Source organism: Gossypium raimondii, chromosome 3, assembly GCF_025698545.1.
Source record: "Gossypium raimondii isolate GPD5lz chromosome 3, ASM2569854v1, whole genome shotgun sequence".
Taxonomy (NCBI): Eukaryota; Viridiplantae; Streptophyta; class Magnoliopsida; order Malvales; family Malvaceae; genus Gossypium; species Gossypium raimondii.
This window is the reverse complement of record NC_068567.1, coordinates 3368485-3383333: the sequence shown is the minus strand read 5'-3', so window position 1 is coordinate 3383333 and position 14849 is coordinate 3368485. Positions and strand designations below refer to the sequence as shown.

Here is a 14849-nt window from a genome sequence, read left to right as displayed (position 1 = left end):
TTTTTAACGGGTACATTATGTAAATATTACAGCGCAAAAATGATTTGTTGCTTTGGTGGAAGTGCAAAACTAAGAAACGTAATAAAATTCAAGTGATAGGCATCTCTTTTTCCTTAACAAATCAAAGCAGGTTACTGGGATTGCTTCCGAAGCACCGGTAATGATGTAATAATGTCTGTAACAAATAGAGAAGCATAATATGTTTCCTTTTAGGACCAAATATTAGATAATAATACAACCAGAACATCATATAAAAAACAGAAAGCCAAGTCGGAGGGATAAGGGTGTTAATAAAGAATAAATAAAGTAGAGAACCAACTTCATAAGTTACAGAGTTCACTTTTGCCTTTTCCTCAAGTCTCTAACTTTCCCATATCTTATGAAGGATAAGTAGGCACAGTTTCATCTCTTTGAAATTAGTGCTATAAATTACAATGCATAGCTTCGCTTGTAACTTGTCTGAGCTTTCCTCAACCAGAAGTAGGAAGAGCAATTTGGGAGTAAATCCTCACCGGCCTTTTTTGTTGGCCATTTGTAGTTGATATTAGGTCAATACCACTGACTTCTTGATCCACCTTGGGCAGCAGCAACTTTCCTAGCCATGTACTGGGGTTTTGGCTGCAATTCATTTTCTTCATCATCTTTACAGACAGGATTTCTCCGTGGATATGAACAATTTGTGGCAGTATACTGAGTTGGAACTGAAGGATTCCGAGCCATTCTTCGCTGTTCAAGAGCCTCACCTGCGGCTACTGCCCCACAATTGTTGTATCGCAATACTGATCCAACTACTTTCCCAGGTCTGGCAGCACCTGCTGTATTCATTATAATAAGTTAGTATGAGTTGGTGGTGTTTAGAAGATGGAACAATAAAGAGATGAGCAGTTTAAATAAAATAGTAGGATATTTGCTCTCTCCATCTAGTAAATTTAATCCATGCTACTGAAACTTGCATAACAAACAAACGTATGCCTTAAAATGTGTAACATGTCTACATTGTAACGATTGTATTTCTGTAGCAATTTCAAGCTGGTTATTGGTTTATGCATTTTATTAAATACCGATGAAACTGGAGAAATAAAATTTCAGCTACGTATAGCATGTTGATAACCCCGGTTTATGGACCTCGAAGTCATACACCATCTTAAACTTGCCACTCAAAAAGAAAATCCCCCATGAACATCAAATTCTGAACACATTATCATCTCGAACACAACCACAAGTACAAAATTAAATCAAATAATTCATTCATATTACTTTGCTATGTTACTGCAAAAAGTTAGTGTAGGAGCTATTTCCATCCAGAGATTTAGATGAAATAAAGATAATATGGCTTCTAAAATCAGAAGCAAGACAGTTATTATAACCATTTACCGATATCAGTGAGATGCATGCATAGCAATAGATATCGAGGAAGAGATATAAACCAAGAGAAAAAAAAGTGAATAAATTTGGGGAGCGATAAGACCAATCTATACTGATTGAGAAAAACATTCATACCTTGGATGCTTTGAGGAACTTGAGGGGGAAGCCTTGACATAGGGATTGGAAAGCTTCTCTCTGTTTGGGGTTTCTCAGTTTCCTTGATGGAACATTTAGATAAGTTATCTGTCACATCTGTTGAGTTTTGTACTGAATTATCTGAATATAACACACATGGCCTGCACACATTTTCAACAGGGAACTGGTCAGTATAAAAATATACAAGGTGGATAATGGTGTGAAAATGTTTATTTTGCTTCCTATGAAGATTACAAAGGTTAAGGGACTAAAAAGTTTTGGATAGATTGGTTTTGATGGGTGTTCATTTAATAGAATTATATTGGTAAAAATGCAGAATTGTAGCAACTGGGATGCAACACAGGACATTGCCCACCAGCAGGCAAATTAATTGAAAACAGTACCTTGGCAAAGATGCATGTTGTCTCTCAAGTGGAGCTGCAGTCGTACCATTTCCATAGTGCTCCTCAAGGAAGGCAAACTGCTTCTTGAAATGGTCAACCGCACTGCAATCAGAAACACACATACAAGTTACAGCCTATTCAATTAGGAGATTCAGAATTGTAAAACAACAAATCTTCAGAACAAGACACATTAAAACAACATAGCAGCAAAACAAAATAGCGGAGCTTAGTTAAAATCTGATTTCAACTTCCAAGAACAGCCTAAATATAAAGGAATATCTGTAAAAGTAGGTATTTTAGAGGAACCTATTGATTCCAGAGTAAGGATGGCATACTGACAGCTTCATCCAAACAAGTGGAATCAGATTGCATCAATGGAGGTTTTGGATTCTTTTCATGCATATAATGGCTATGTTCGATTTGAAGGAAAGTTCATCAAACTAACATAGATGAGCACCTAATGTCAAGGCAAAAGTCCATTGATTCCAAACTGGAATGGCATAAACATATAGCTTCTTCCCAACAGAAATCTTCTTTCATAATTTCATGCATATAATGGCTAAAGTTCTCTCTTACAGATAACCATGCAACAGAAATCTCTTTAACACTAAAGAACACGGAAAGACCGCATTCATAGTAGAACAAATAAATGAAGGCTGGTTGGAAAAAATATCAAGGATAGATCCCAAAACACAAAGAATTGTTTGATATGATGATGACATACATAGTCAAAGATAACAAAAAAGTAGTTAGTTTAGAACATTACCTTGGATACATGAAGCCAGTTGGCTCTGATCCTTCCAGATACTCTTTCAACATTTTAGGATGATACTCAAGAATTTCACGGTATATGAGCTCCCTAACATCTTCCTTTGTAATCCTACGTCTCTCAAACTCAAATTCCATCTTGGTAACTGGTTGTGCGGAAGGCTCCCTTTCAACTTTGGCCAAGCCCTTGAAATATGGATCAGCTAGGGCCTGTCAGCAAGGAACAAAATATCCATGTTAGAAGCAGACCATACATTCTAAAAAAGTAGACATACAGCAACAAACATATACCTCTTCAGCACTAGGTCGATCCTTGGGTTCAAAAGCAAGCATCCTTTCTAACAAACGAACAGCAAGAGGATCTGCATTAGGGAACTTGTGGGAGAGAGGAATTGGCTTTTTCTTTCGCATGCTGCTCAAGTATCTCCGAGCTTTCTCATTACGCACCTGATCAGATAATATACATATCTTAGCAAAGAACTGAATGGCTTTGGCTTAAAATAAAACAACGTAAATAAATGTAGATGGATGCTAATATACCCTAGCAATGGCTTCAGCAGATGGTGTTCCCAAAAGATCAGTCATCAGATCCAATTGATGGACAACATTTTTTCCAGGAAACAGAGGTTTCCCTGTTAGAAGTTCAGCAAAGATGCACCCAATGCTCCATATATCTATTGCTGGGGTATACTGAAAGAAGAAGAGAGAGAAAAAAAGAAGAAGAAGTGAATATAGACATAAAGGTTCACAGACACATTTGAAGAGCAAAAAACACCATTTAAGGGTAATAGATGCTAGAAATGTTCTTGAAGAAAGAAAAAAGAAAATAAAGAATCCCTATGCCAGAGCATCTACAAAGACCAACTATAGCATGTTGGACAAAGCATAATAGCATAAAAACCATGGCTTCAGCTAAAGTAAGTGGTTAGAATGCCAAATTGTGCTTCCATGAGAAACAAACATAACACGCTCAATGTATTCACTGGAAAGACTTCATATGTGTCTTTGGTTTAAGTTGCCTTTGGTAAGATCAACAGAATATAATGAAATATGTGCATCTTGGATTTATCTATAATGTGCTTTCCTGCCAACTGCATGAGGTACTAACTTGAGAAATGCTCCTCTAAAAACGGTATTAAACCTTAAATCCATGCATGAGCACTATGCAAAACAGGATCTTTTTCCCCCTCACTTTGGAGACCATTTTGTGAAGTGGAGGGATAGGAAAGTTAGCACCCATTTAGAAGATGAAAACAATCCCTCACATCAATCAACAAGAGAAGGGAGAAAAGAGCAAGCTACTTTCAATAAAATAAAATACACCAACTATGTTAGCACCTTGGAGAAAAAGGATCCACACAATTCCGGAGCCCTGTACCATCTTGTTGCAACATAGTCCTGAACAGAAAGCAGGGAAAATATTTAATTCAAAACCAAGAAACAAGCTTCTACTGCTGCAATTTGTATGTATAACTACTTCCTGAATGCAGCATCATGTGAAAAGAACCAACCGTCCAGAATATTGCAGTGGGGGTGTCATTAAAAGCTACTCTTGCAAGTCCAAAATCACAGATCTTCAGTTTGCAATCAGCATTGGCTAAGATATTTTTCGGCTTTAGATCCCGATGAAAAACATTAGCTGCAAGAACAAAAACATTTAAAACAAGGATACCAGAAGCAACCAAAAAGAACTTGAAATAGCTTCAATATATGTGCATCTTCAAAATGTTTTCTACATTGAATAACCTGTGTGAATGTATTTCAGGCCCCGAAGAAGCTGATAAAGAAAAAACTGGTAGTGTTCTGGGGTCAAATCATCATTTGCTTTGATAACCTGGTGTAAATCAGATTCCATAAGTTCAAATACCACATATATATCTTTAAATTCCCTTCTTGAAGGAGGCAACAATATGTGCTTGATCTCAACAATGTCTGGATGACGTAGGAGCCTGAGAAGTTTAATCTCTCTGAGGATTCGGGTGGCGTCAGATACATGTTCAAATATATCATTGATTTTCTTAATAGCAACCTTTTCTCCAGTATGAGTGTCATACGCTGAACAAACAACACCATAGCTTCCTTTTCCAATTACCTCCTCTATTCTATACCTGCTTCCCTCACCATATTCAGTGAAAAAATCTACATCCGCAGCTGACTGCATGGTGAAGGCAAAGCATATAGTATTATCAATGTTACATTCAAGGTTTACATCATATAAATAGCATGTTTTACATAAAAAGACAAAGGATCAATACCGTCCTATGCCAACACAGCGGGACTAAAACAGATAAACATGATTGCTAACTCAATTTAGAGTCATATTCCACATATCTAGACATTTGACAGTCAATTTTAAGGCCGTATGGTAAAAGATCCCTTGTAATAAAGTACATAAGCTTTATGTAATGAAGTACATAAACTTTATGTAATAAAGTACATAAACTTTATCACAAGTGAGTAAAAAATACATGCAATAGAAGACAACTGAATCAATCACAACAAGGACTTGTATTATTTCAAGGATAAACAAATTATTCCCATGCAAGGAATTTAGTTTCTACAACAACACTTCAAGGATTGACAAAAATCAGAAGCAAATAAAAAAAAAAGGAAATCAGAAATCATAACCTATCACTAGTGTTAGTCAACCTCCACGCCATTAAACCAAGTAGCCAACCACCATAAGGGCAGCTACAACATGAGAAACAATAACAGTAATCCTACGCTATCTATAACATCCAAAATGAAACAAAGAGGCAAAGCAACGATCAGTCTACAAGAGCTGTGACATAGAAGATGGAACATGGCAAGCTGTTCCTTGAATCTCAGCCAAATACAGAGCTGTATTTGCAATCAAGTCAACCCTTCAATACAACTTAAAATACAGAAATTACAAGGATCATAAAAAGACAGATTCATTGACTAATAATCCAAGCAAGCCCAAAATAGTATGCTCCCATTAATACATATTATTCAAAAAGAGAAAAGAAAATCAAATCTCACTTCTTTAGATCTTACATAGAAGTTAAATATAGAAACTGTAAAAAGAAAAAAGAAAAAAAGGTTACCTTTCTTCTCTGATCAGGCTGCATCTTAGCATCAAAACTTTGGAAACAAAACAATTGGCATCAAACAGGAAGCCCCCAAAGTAATAGGAGAAACCAAGTTCACTTTGCAGTTAAAACCCAAATCAAAAGATCACAAAATATTAAAGGTCAAGTAATGCCAAGACCAAATTCCTAGAAAAAACCAAAAAAAAAATATACCCAGATTTCAGAACAGTTCAAAAAAGGGAAAAAATTAACCAAAAAAGCATCAAGATCAACAATCAAAACAGCCTTACTAAAAATCGCCCAAAGAAATAGCTTGAGAGCAAAAGTTCCAAGTTCAAACAACACTCAATATTCAGCTACTTCAAGATTTTGAGGATAAAGTTAACAACTTTTAACTAATAACATAGAAGAAAAAAATGAAAAAAAATCTTTGATTGTTTTTTTTTTTTCAAAGGCAAGAAACACTATAAGGCCAAAAGATGTTGGTTTTGTGGCAGATGAGCCTAAAAAACAAATTGAGCTAGAAAATGAGAGTCACTTGGAGAAGAATCTATACCAGGCGATTAACACTATAAAAACACTATAAAAACAAGAAAAAAATAATTAATTTATAAATCTTATAGAAGATAGATAAAGTTTGGATTTTTTTTCTTATTTTGTTTTTTGGGAGTGGAAAAAAAAGGGGGGGGTTTGGGTTCGAGGCAATGTTTTTAGACCTCAAAATCAAAGAGAAGAAAAATTAAAAGGGACAGATCAAAGAAGAAGTGGAAATCAAAGAGTGCTGTGCTTCAAGTTGAAGGCTTTTTCTTTCTTTCTTTTTTTTTTTTGATGTGTATAAGAAAGTGAAGGGCCCAACTGGAATTATATAAATTGAAAATAACATAATTAAAGCAACTTAACGTGGGATTTAAAAGTATAACATAATCATTCTTATACTTAAATGACATTTTGCCACTTATCTTTGATAATATTTTCAATTTACTTTTGTTCATAATTTTTTACCTTAAACCTTTTGCTCATAATTTTTTAAAAATCATTCGGATAAATATTATTATTTATTTATTTATAATGTCTCTATAATTTATAAATGAGAGAATGATGCGTTTTAACATACTTGAATCTATATAATTTATTATTAATAATAATAAACATGCTAATTAAATTAAAACTCAATCAGTAAATTTAATTTAGATTTAATTGAACATAATCTTATATTTAATTTATTTAAGTAAATGTTTATCTATTGGATAGCTCATTTGTTTTATTCAATTAATTAATTTCTTTTAAAAATTATAATGGTAGGATGAAGTTTTAATTTCACAAACATATTTAAATTATTATTAATTTAATTTAATTTTTAAATACTAATAAACAACGTATGATCATTTTAATTTTATTAGTGAAAGTATAAAATTTCATTTTTATTTATATTTTTAAAAACTTAAATTATTTATTAAGAGTTCTATTATGTGAAAAAATATGTTTTTCATAAAATTATATTTTAATTATTTTATTTGACAAAAATTAAATGATGAATGAAAATAAATTCATCAAGATTAGATCTTTAATCCTAGTTTAACTCACATTCCAAATATCATTCTATAGATTTGGATTTAGCTTTATCCACTTCTATTGTTATTAAAATATTAAGGTTAATTTATTTGGCAAGTCTTTAATGAAAATTAAGTTAGTCATTTTAATTTTTTGTACATAAGTTAATAATTTTATAATAAAATGAAATAATTAATATTTATATATTTAATTTTGAAAAAAGTAATAAGTAAACTTGATAATTATCTTGAAAGTTTTAAAAAATATACATATTTTATGTATGCTCTTTTTGAGCATAACCTAGCAATAAATAAAAGGATAATACGCTTAACGCACTTAAATTCACGTCCTTCTGCATTGGAAACAATCTCCATGCCAATCAAATTAAAACTCAATCAGCTTCAATAATATGTTTTACAATACAATATATTCGCTTCAAAATTAAATGTATAATATTTTTTTAAGAAATATATAAGAATTAAATCACTTTATTTTATAGTCAAAATAATTGGTTTGCTCCAATAATTATTTATTAATTATTCAAAACATAAAACCCTCATAATAAAATTTATTATTTGAAAAATATTTTAATATTTTCAATTAAATTAGTATTTGATCAAATCGTGTGACACGGAATTAATTAAATATTTAATAATAGTATAGATACTACTTAAAATCCTCAAAATATTTCAATTGTAAATATTATAATATTAATATTTTATATTTTAATTGGATTAGTCGATTATTTTAATATAATAAAATTTTAATACAATGGAAATAAAATAACTTTTTATGACCTAAAAGTTAAGATATTGAATAAAAAATAATACTTTTCAAGAGTATGAATATTTTAATCTTTTAAATAATGAATATTGCTATAACATATTTTAAATGTATGAAATATTAATTAAATAATATTCAATAATTAAATAATTCTCAAAGTTGTAGTATTTCGTAACAGATATTTTTAATATTTTAATAATTAATCTAATATGTAAAATAATCAAGATATTTTTAATATTTTAATAATTAATCTAATATGTAAAATATTTTAATATTTTCAATTAAATAAGTATTGATATATAGTTTTTGAATTTTTAATCAAATCATTACAATAAATATATCAATACAATTATATTATATTAAAGTAAAATTTTTGTTTAGGTTCTGATTATATCTGATTTTTTTTACACAATAGCTAAAACTACTCATAGCCCCTCCTATGCAACTCATAAATAAGAGTATAATGCACTTTTGTATACACGAACCCACGTCCTCCTAAATTGGCAAAAATGCCCATGTCAGTCGAACTAAAACCCAATCAGCCAAACCAAATTAAAACTTAAATATAATATTTTAAATATTATTAATTCTATTACATAATTTTTAAAACTATATATTATATTCGTATTATTTTTTATATTCTTATAACAGCTAAATTAACTTAATATGCTAAAAAAAATTTTAGGTCGTTTTTAGAGAAAGTGCGTGAAAACACATTTAAGTGGGTGCACTTTTACGCACTTTATTTAAAATCGATCTATTTCCTTAAATTCTCAAAAAATCGAACTTATTTTACCAATTAATATTTATTTCGACATATTTAACTAATTTAACCACCTATAATTATATATTTTATTGCTATGTGGATCCAAAATAATTCTAAAAATCCAAAGATTATAATAATAGGATAATTAATTGGATTAACTGTCATTGTGGTGTTTTAAAATGGAAATGGGAGGCTAAGTCCCAAAGTAGAGCACGTGGTGTGTTTTTTCCCGAACGCAATTCAACGATATGATTATGCATATAATGCCTAACACTGTTACAGCTCAATGCCTCTCCCACCCCTAACATTTCTTTTTTTATTTTTATTTATTGGTCGGTCCCAATAATTTTATCTTATTTTCTTTATATTACACCTGTCTAAAAGTTATGTACATCTATTCAGGTTCAAGTAATTTTATTTTAATAACAAATAATATTTTTCCGTCCGATAAGTGCTTTAACCATCGTTTTCTAAATGAAGATAATCTTTTTATATTTTATTATTTTTGGAATAATAAAATTAATTTTAAATTTTGTTAAACTGTATTTTGGTCTCATTAGAAAAATTGTTTATAAATTAAATTGAATTATGACTAAAAAATAAAAAAACCTTTATGGAAAGCCGAGTCTAAGCCGGCTCAATAGGCCATATTTTATATTTATTATTTACTATTTAAAAATTAATAAAATTGTTCTAATTGGACCTACAAATATTCAATATGAGAAAGAAAAATCCAACTCTTTTTCATTCCTTTATTAAAGTTCCAACTCCGCTTGGCTTACATATTATTTTAAAAGTTAAAGAACATTAAAACTGATTAATTTTTACCTAATTTTTAATTAAATTTAAATAATATTATTAAAGCATGGTATAAAAAATTTTCCCTACCATCATTGTGTTAAAATTTTGAATTATTTGCATTTTTGAATTATTCCTAAATTAACTTAAAAATTTGAATTTGTTTATTATTCATAAAATATTTGAGTATTATTATCAAAATTAAATATTATTATTCATTGAATCCATAAAACTTTTAAATTTATATTTTTAATCATTTTTCGAATATGTTAAAATTTAAAATTAATTATTTCTAGGTCTATCGAATACCCAAATTCAATACATTATCCAGATAAAAAAATAAATTCGAGTAATAAATTTTAAATATATTTACTCATTCGAATCTGCAACAAATAATAATTTTAATATACAAATTGAATATTATTCGAATTTGCAATATACGAATTGAAATATTATCTGAATCGGTAAAAAGTAAATATGATATATGCAAATATTTAAAACCACAATTCAAATTGATATCAGTAGGAATAATCAATAGGGCAAAATTCGTAAGTGCTAAACAACAAGAGAGTATGGTAGTTTCAACTCATAACATACAACATATAGAGTTACTTTAGGGGAAATTGTCATGTGCACACTATATTCATATACGCTATGAATTTCAAGCACTGAGAGGGTACCTCTAGGCCCTGAATATTAAAAATACATTACTTTTCAATAATACTTAAATAATAAAATAATTTTGTCCGAATCTATATTATATATTAAGTATTTATATGAGTTAGTGTCACGAGTAAATTGGACAACAAATTAGTTAAATGATAGTGAAAATAGTATTGTTTTACAAAATAAATTTTATTAATTTTAAAAGTAAATAGCACATTTAAATTGGAGGTAAATATCAAATTTATACATGAAATTTGGTCTAATTTGTAATTTGATATATGAACGTTGATTTAGTGCAATTATACTCAATTTTGATTCAATTATAGACATTCAAAGAAATGAATACATACATTTATTTTGCATATTGAAGTAATATAATTGTTTGTGTACGTAACATATTAACGTAAAATGGTGTTAATTCGATAATGTTATTAGTGATTTTGTGAAAGTTGAATCAAATCAAAGTTTTATGTATAAAATCGAGTTTATTCATGAATCAAATTAGCCCTTGATTATTAAATAGATCAATTTAATTCCTATACTATTAAAAAGATCAAATAAGACCATTTGTACTAGAATTAATTTTTGCTGTATAAGAATATTTTAAATTTTTTTTCAACTACAGTTAAATTCTAAAGAAAAGATTTTATTTACAAAACTATAAAAACTTTAAAAATTAACTCGGTTAAACAATAAATGACATTTTTATACAATAAATATTAAATCTATTCCAATTTAATTTTATTTGAATCTGTTTAATAATACAGAAACTATATTAATCCATTTAATAGTAGTGCGATTAATTTGATCAGGTCTTTATAACCTATCGGCTACATTCACCTATAAAATGTTACTGAAATGGCATTAGATGTAATTATCTTTTATAGTAAGGGCAACGTATAAGCAAAAGTGAGAATATGAAAAAAAAAAAAAAAAACACATTACCCAAATAAATAAATAAAATGGAAATAGATTGAACCACATACATATTACATATCGAAAGAAATAATAATAATAATAAAATATTAGAAAGGGTAGCCAAGTCCACGCGCTTTCACCTTGCTACAGCAATTACGCATGTGGGACCCAGAAATGACAGGCAGCGGTGTATGCTTGGATCGGTGACCGAGCGTGTCCACCACTTACCATCGTAAGCACCGTGGGGTCTTACCTCCCTTCCTATGGGAAATGTGAGCTGTGACAACCGCACAAGTAGATTCATGTTTGAAAATAACATGATGGTTGATTAAAAGGACCAAAATTTAATACATAATTTAGATATTATGTTTTAAATAATATATTCGAAAAAAAAATGTTTTAAATAAGGAATATTTAAGATATAATATTAGAAAGGGTCTAATTTCCACTTTAAATATAATGCAAATGTGTTATAAGATAAATTATTTTGATAAGACATATTTCAAATACGATTCCAGAATAAAAAAATTATAAATTATAATATTTAAATGTAAATACATTATTTCTTCAAAATTTTCATTTTAAAAAATTGATTATAAATAAATTCTATTTGTATTAAAAAAGAATTTTTGAATTTATTTTAAATAAATTTGAAATTGTGCTATTCGAGTTTAATTAAGTAGACTTGTTGAAGAATAAGGAGTAGAATAAACCCCTTTGATACATGATTATCGACTCCAACCATAGTAAAATTAGAGGCAGATTCGACCCTAGGGATAATCTGGGAATGCGACCGCCTAGAGCCCAGGGCTAGAAAGAGCCCGATTTTTTTTCTTCAATTTAACGTAAGAAAAAAAATCTTTAACTTTTTAAGTCTTCTGATTGACGTTTCATTGCAGGCAGAAAAATAAAACATTTTATTTTATTGTATTACATTTTATATTTTTTTTAAAAAGACCTCGATTTATTGTTTCACTTAAGGTTCCAAAAATATGAAGAACAGACCTGATTTGAGGCTTAAAGTTTATGAGTAATAAAATGGAGCACCTAATAACGTATATTCACAGACCAAGAACTACGAGATCGCCCCTTTCAATTTGGGGTGATAGAGGGATCGTATCATTCGAGCCTTTTTTTTCATGCTTTTTCCGGAGGTCCAGAAAAAGCTGCAATCAATAGGGCTTTCCTAATCCTCCCTTATTGAAAGGAAGAATGTGAAATTCTTTTTCCATTCCGCACGAATCAGGAGATTAGATCTAGCCGTAAGAAAAATACTTGGATGATAAATAGTTCAATTCTTGGCCTTTGGCCCCTTAATCCCTACGAATACCCCCTATCAGTGCAATGAAGATTCCATGATTTTTGACAAGCCATTTGATTGGGAGAAAAAATCAAAGTTATCTTTGTAGTATTGTGGAAATAATCTGCCAAAACTTTCACACAAAAACAGTTAACTTTCTCTTTATTTATTATTATTATTTTCAAGGTGAAGTTAGAAATTTTATATGGGAAATCAGATTATTGGGGTCGACATTAAAAACTTTATGGTGAGAGATTTAAATTGAATCATTTTGAGAAAAATGTATTTTATTTTTCATTTAACTAAGAAGTTAAAGAGCATAAATTGAATAATTAATTTTTGGAAGGGCTATAAATGAAAATTTTCCATTTACCAAGAGGTTAAAGGAATTAAGGAAATGAAATTAGAGCCAAAGGAGTAAAATTCGTTCTTGCTTTGGTTTTTGAGAGGAGAAAGAGAGAAAGTCGAGCTTTACGGATGAACCGTTCATTCTATAAACCAATTATCTATGGTCCATGGATGGTGCGGATGATAGACCAAAGATGGTAAAATTATGCAAATTACATTTTAACCCTTTTGGAATTTTTTATTTAATGGTTATTAAGTTTATATTAAATTTGTACTCAATTGAGCCCCGTCGTTAACTAGAATAATCAATTAAGCCTTTCCATTAACGGTTTTTGTCATTGACTATGCTGACCATTAGAATAAATTGATAAACCAATCAGATGATAACATGTGACAACTTCTGATTTAACTAATATTTTTTCATAAAAATATTTAAAAATTATAAAAAAATATAGAAAATTATCAAAATTATAAAAAATTACAAAAATACAAAAAAATCAGAAAATTTATTAAATATTAAAAATAAAAAGATCAAAAAGATATAAATTTATAAATATTATAAAATATAAAAATTCTAATGAAATTTAATTTAATTTTATAAAATTAATAAAACATATTTAAAATTTTATAAAAACATATTAAAAATATAAAAAAGCCATAAAAGTTATAAAAAAAAGGATTAACATAGAAAAATTATAAAAAAAATCATAAAAATTTTGAATTGGACCGGATCCTTCGTTTGGACCGATTAGACCGAAATTGCAAGGGTATTGATCCAGAAAAAGCTATTAGGCTAGTTGACTTGAAAACCGGATGGTTGAACTGATTTTTTTATGTTTGATAATTTTCGTTTTTAATGTTTTATTTAAATGAACTGTACGAATCAGTTGATTTGGCAAACAGATGACCTAACCGGTTCGACCACGGTCCGATTCTGAAAACCTTAGTTAGAATATTTCATTCCATATGCTAATAGTTGGATAATGAAATTTTGGTTTCATAACAAATATTAAAAGATAAAAAATCAATTCAACTGCTTGGTTTTAGGTTAACTGGTCTAATGGTTTTCTTCGAACCAGTGCCCTTGTTGATTTCGGGCTAACCGATTCAATTCAAGTTTTTATGATTCTTTTTATAAGTTTATATAAATTTTAATAATTTTAATAAATTTTAGGGATAAATCTCAAAACTATACAGAAACTTTGATTTGATGTGCAATTGTATACATGACCTTTAATTTGGTGCAATTATATATGTGAAACTCTAATTGTGATTCAAATGTATACTTGAAACTTTAATTTTGATTTAATCATACACATTTAAAGAAATAAATACATTAATTTATTTTTATATTGGATAAATATAATTGTGTTAATAATTTACAAGAATTGGATCAAATCAAAATTCCATGTATAAAATTACACAAAATTAAAATTCATGTGTACAATTGCACATTAAACGTAGTTCATGTATAGTTTTGGTATTTATCCTAAATTATATTATTTCTTAAGAATTCTAATATTTTTATTTTAATATTTTAAATAGGTTCAATTAATTTTATAATTTTAATAATTTTATATCATTTTTAATTTTTTATAAATTTTTCTAATTTCTCTTATTTTTAATGATTTTTAATATTTTATGAGAAAATATTAGATTAAATTAAAAGTCATCACATGTGATTATCTGATTGGTCCATCAATTTATTTTAATGATCAACATAATAAATAACGAAAACTATTAAAAAAGGACTTAATTAATTATTTTAATTGACCGCAAAGAAAATGACTTATTTAATTTTTTTTTCTTAAACACAGATAAAAGAGAATTTAGATAAAGAAGTATTTTTGTTTTTGTTAATTTAGCTAAAAAGATTATTTGTAAGTTAGTTGTTTGCAGTTAGTCCCCGCGTTATTTTAAGCAAATATGATATTCCACCCATTTGTTGGCACTCATAGTCTCCGCCCCTTGTGCAACGGTCTCTCTCTCTCAAT

General features: G+C 28.8%; 1 protein-coding gene across 3 annotated transcripts; it reads right to left on the bottom strand.

The window, feature by feature from the left end:
* Nucleotides 1-273: 273 nt before the first annotated feature.
* LOC105796578 (mitogen-activated protein kinase 15) lies at nucleotides 274-6546 on the bottom strand. Of its 3 annotated transcripts, XM_012626321.2 has the most exons (11): nucleotides 6016-6545; nucleotides 5741-5911; nucleotides 4419-4827; nucleotides 4184-4311; nucleotides 4011-4070; nucleotides 3213-3362; nucleotides 2964-3119; nucleotides 2671-2882; nucleotides 1905-2006; nucleotides 1501-1661; nucleotides 274-815 (listed from the first exon to the last, which is right to left on the bottom strand). In XM_012626321.2, the coding sequence occupies exons 2-11, from the start codon at nucleotides 5762-5764 to the stop codon at nucleotides 550-552; spliced, it is 1668 nt and encodes a 555-aa protein (XP_012481775.1). In that variant the 5' UTR covers nucleotides 5765-5911; nucleotides 6016-6545; the 3' UTR covers nucleotides 274-549. The 3 variants fall into 3 exon arrangements, with proteins under 3 accessions (XP_012481775.1, XP_052483934.1, XP_052483933.1); XM_052627974.1 differs by having other exon boundaries at nucleotides 274-812; nucleotides 5741-6546; XM_052627973.1 differs by having other exon boundaries at nucleotides 5741-6545.
* Nucleotides 6547-14849: the final 8303 nt, after the last annotated feature.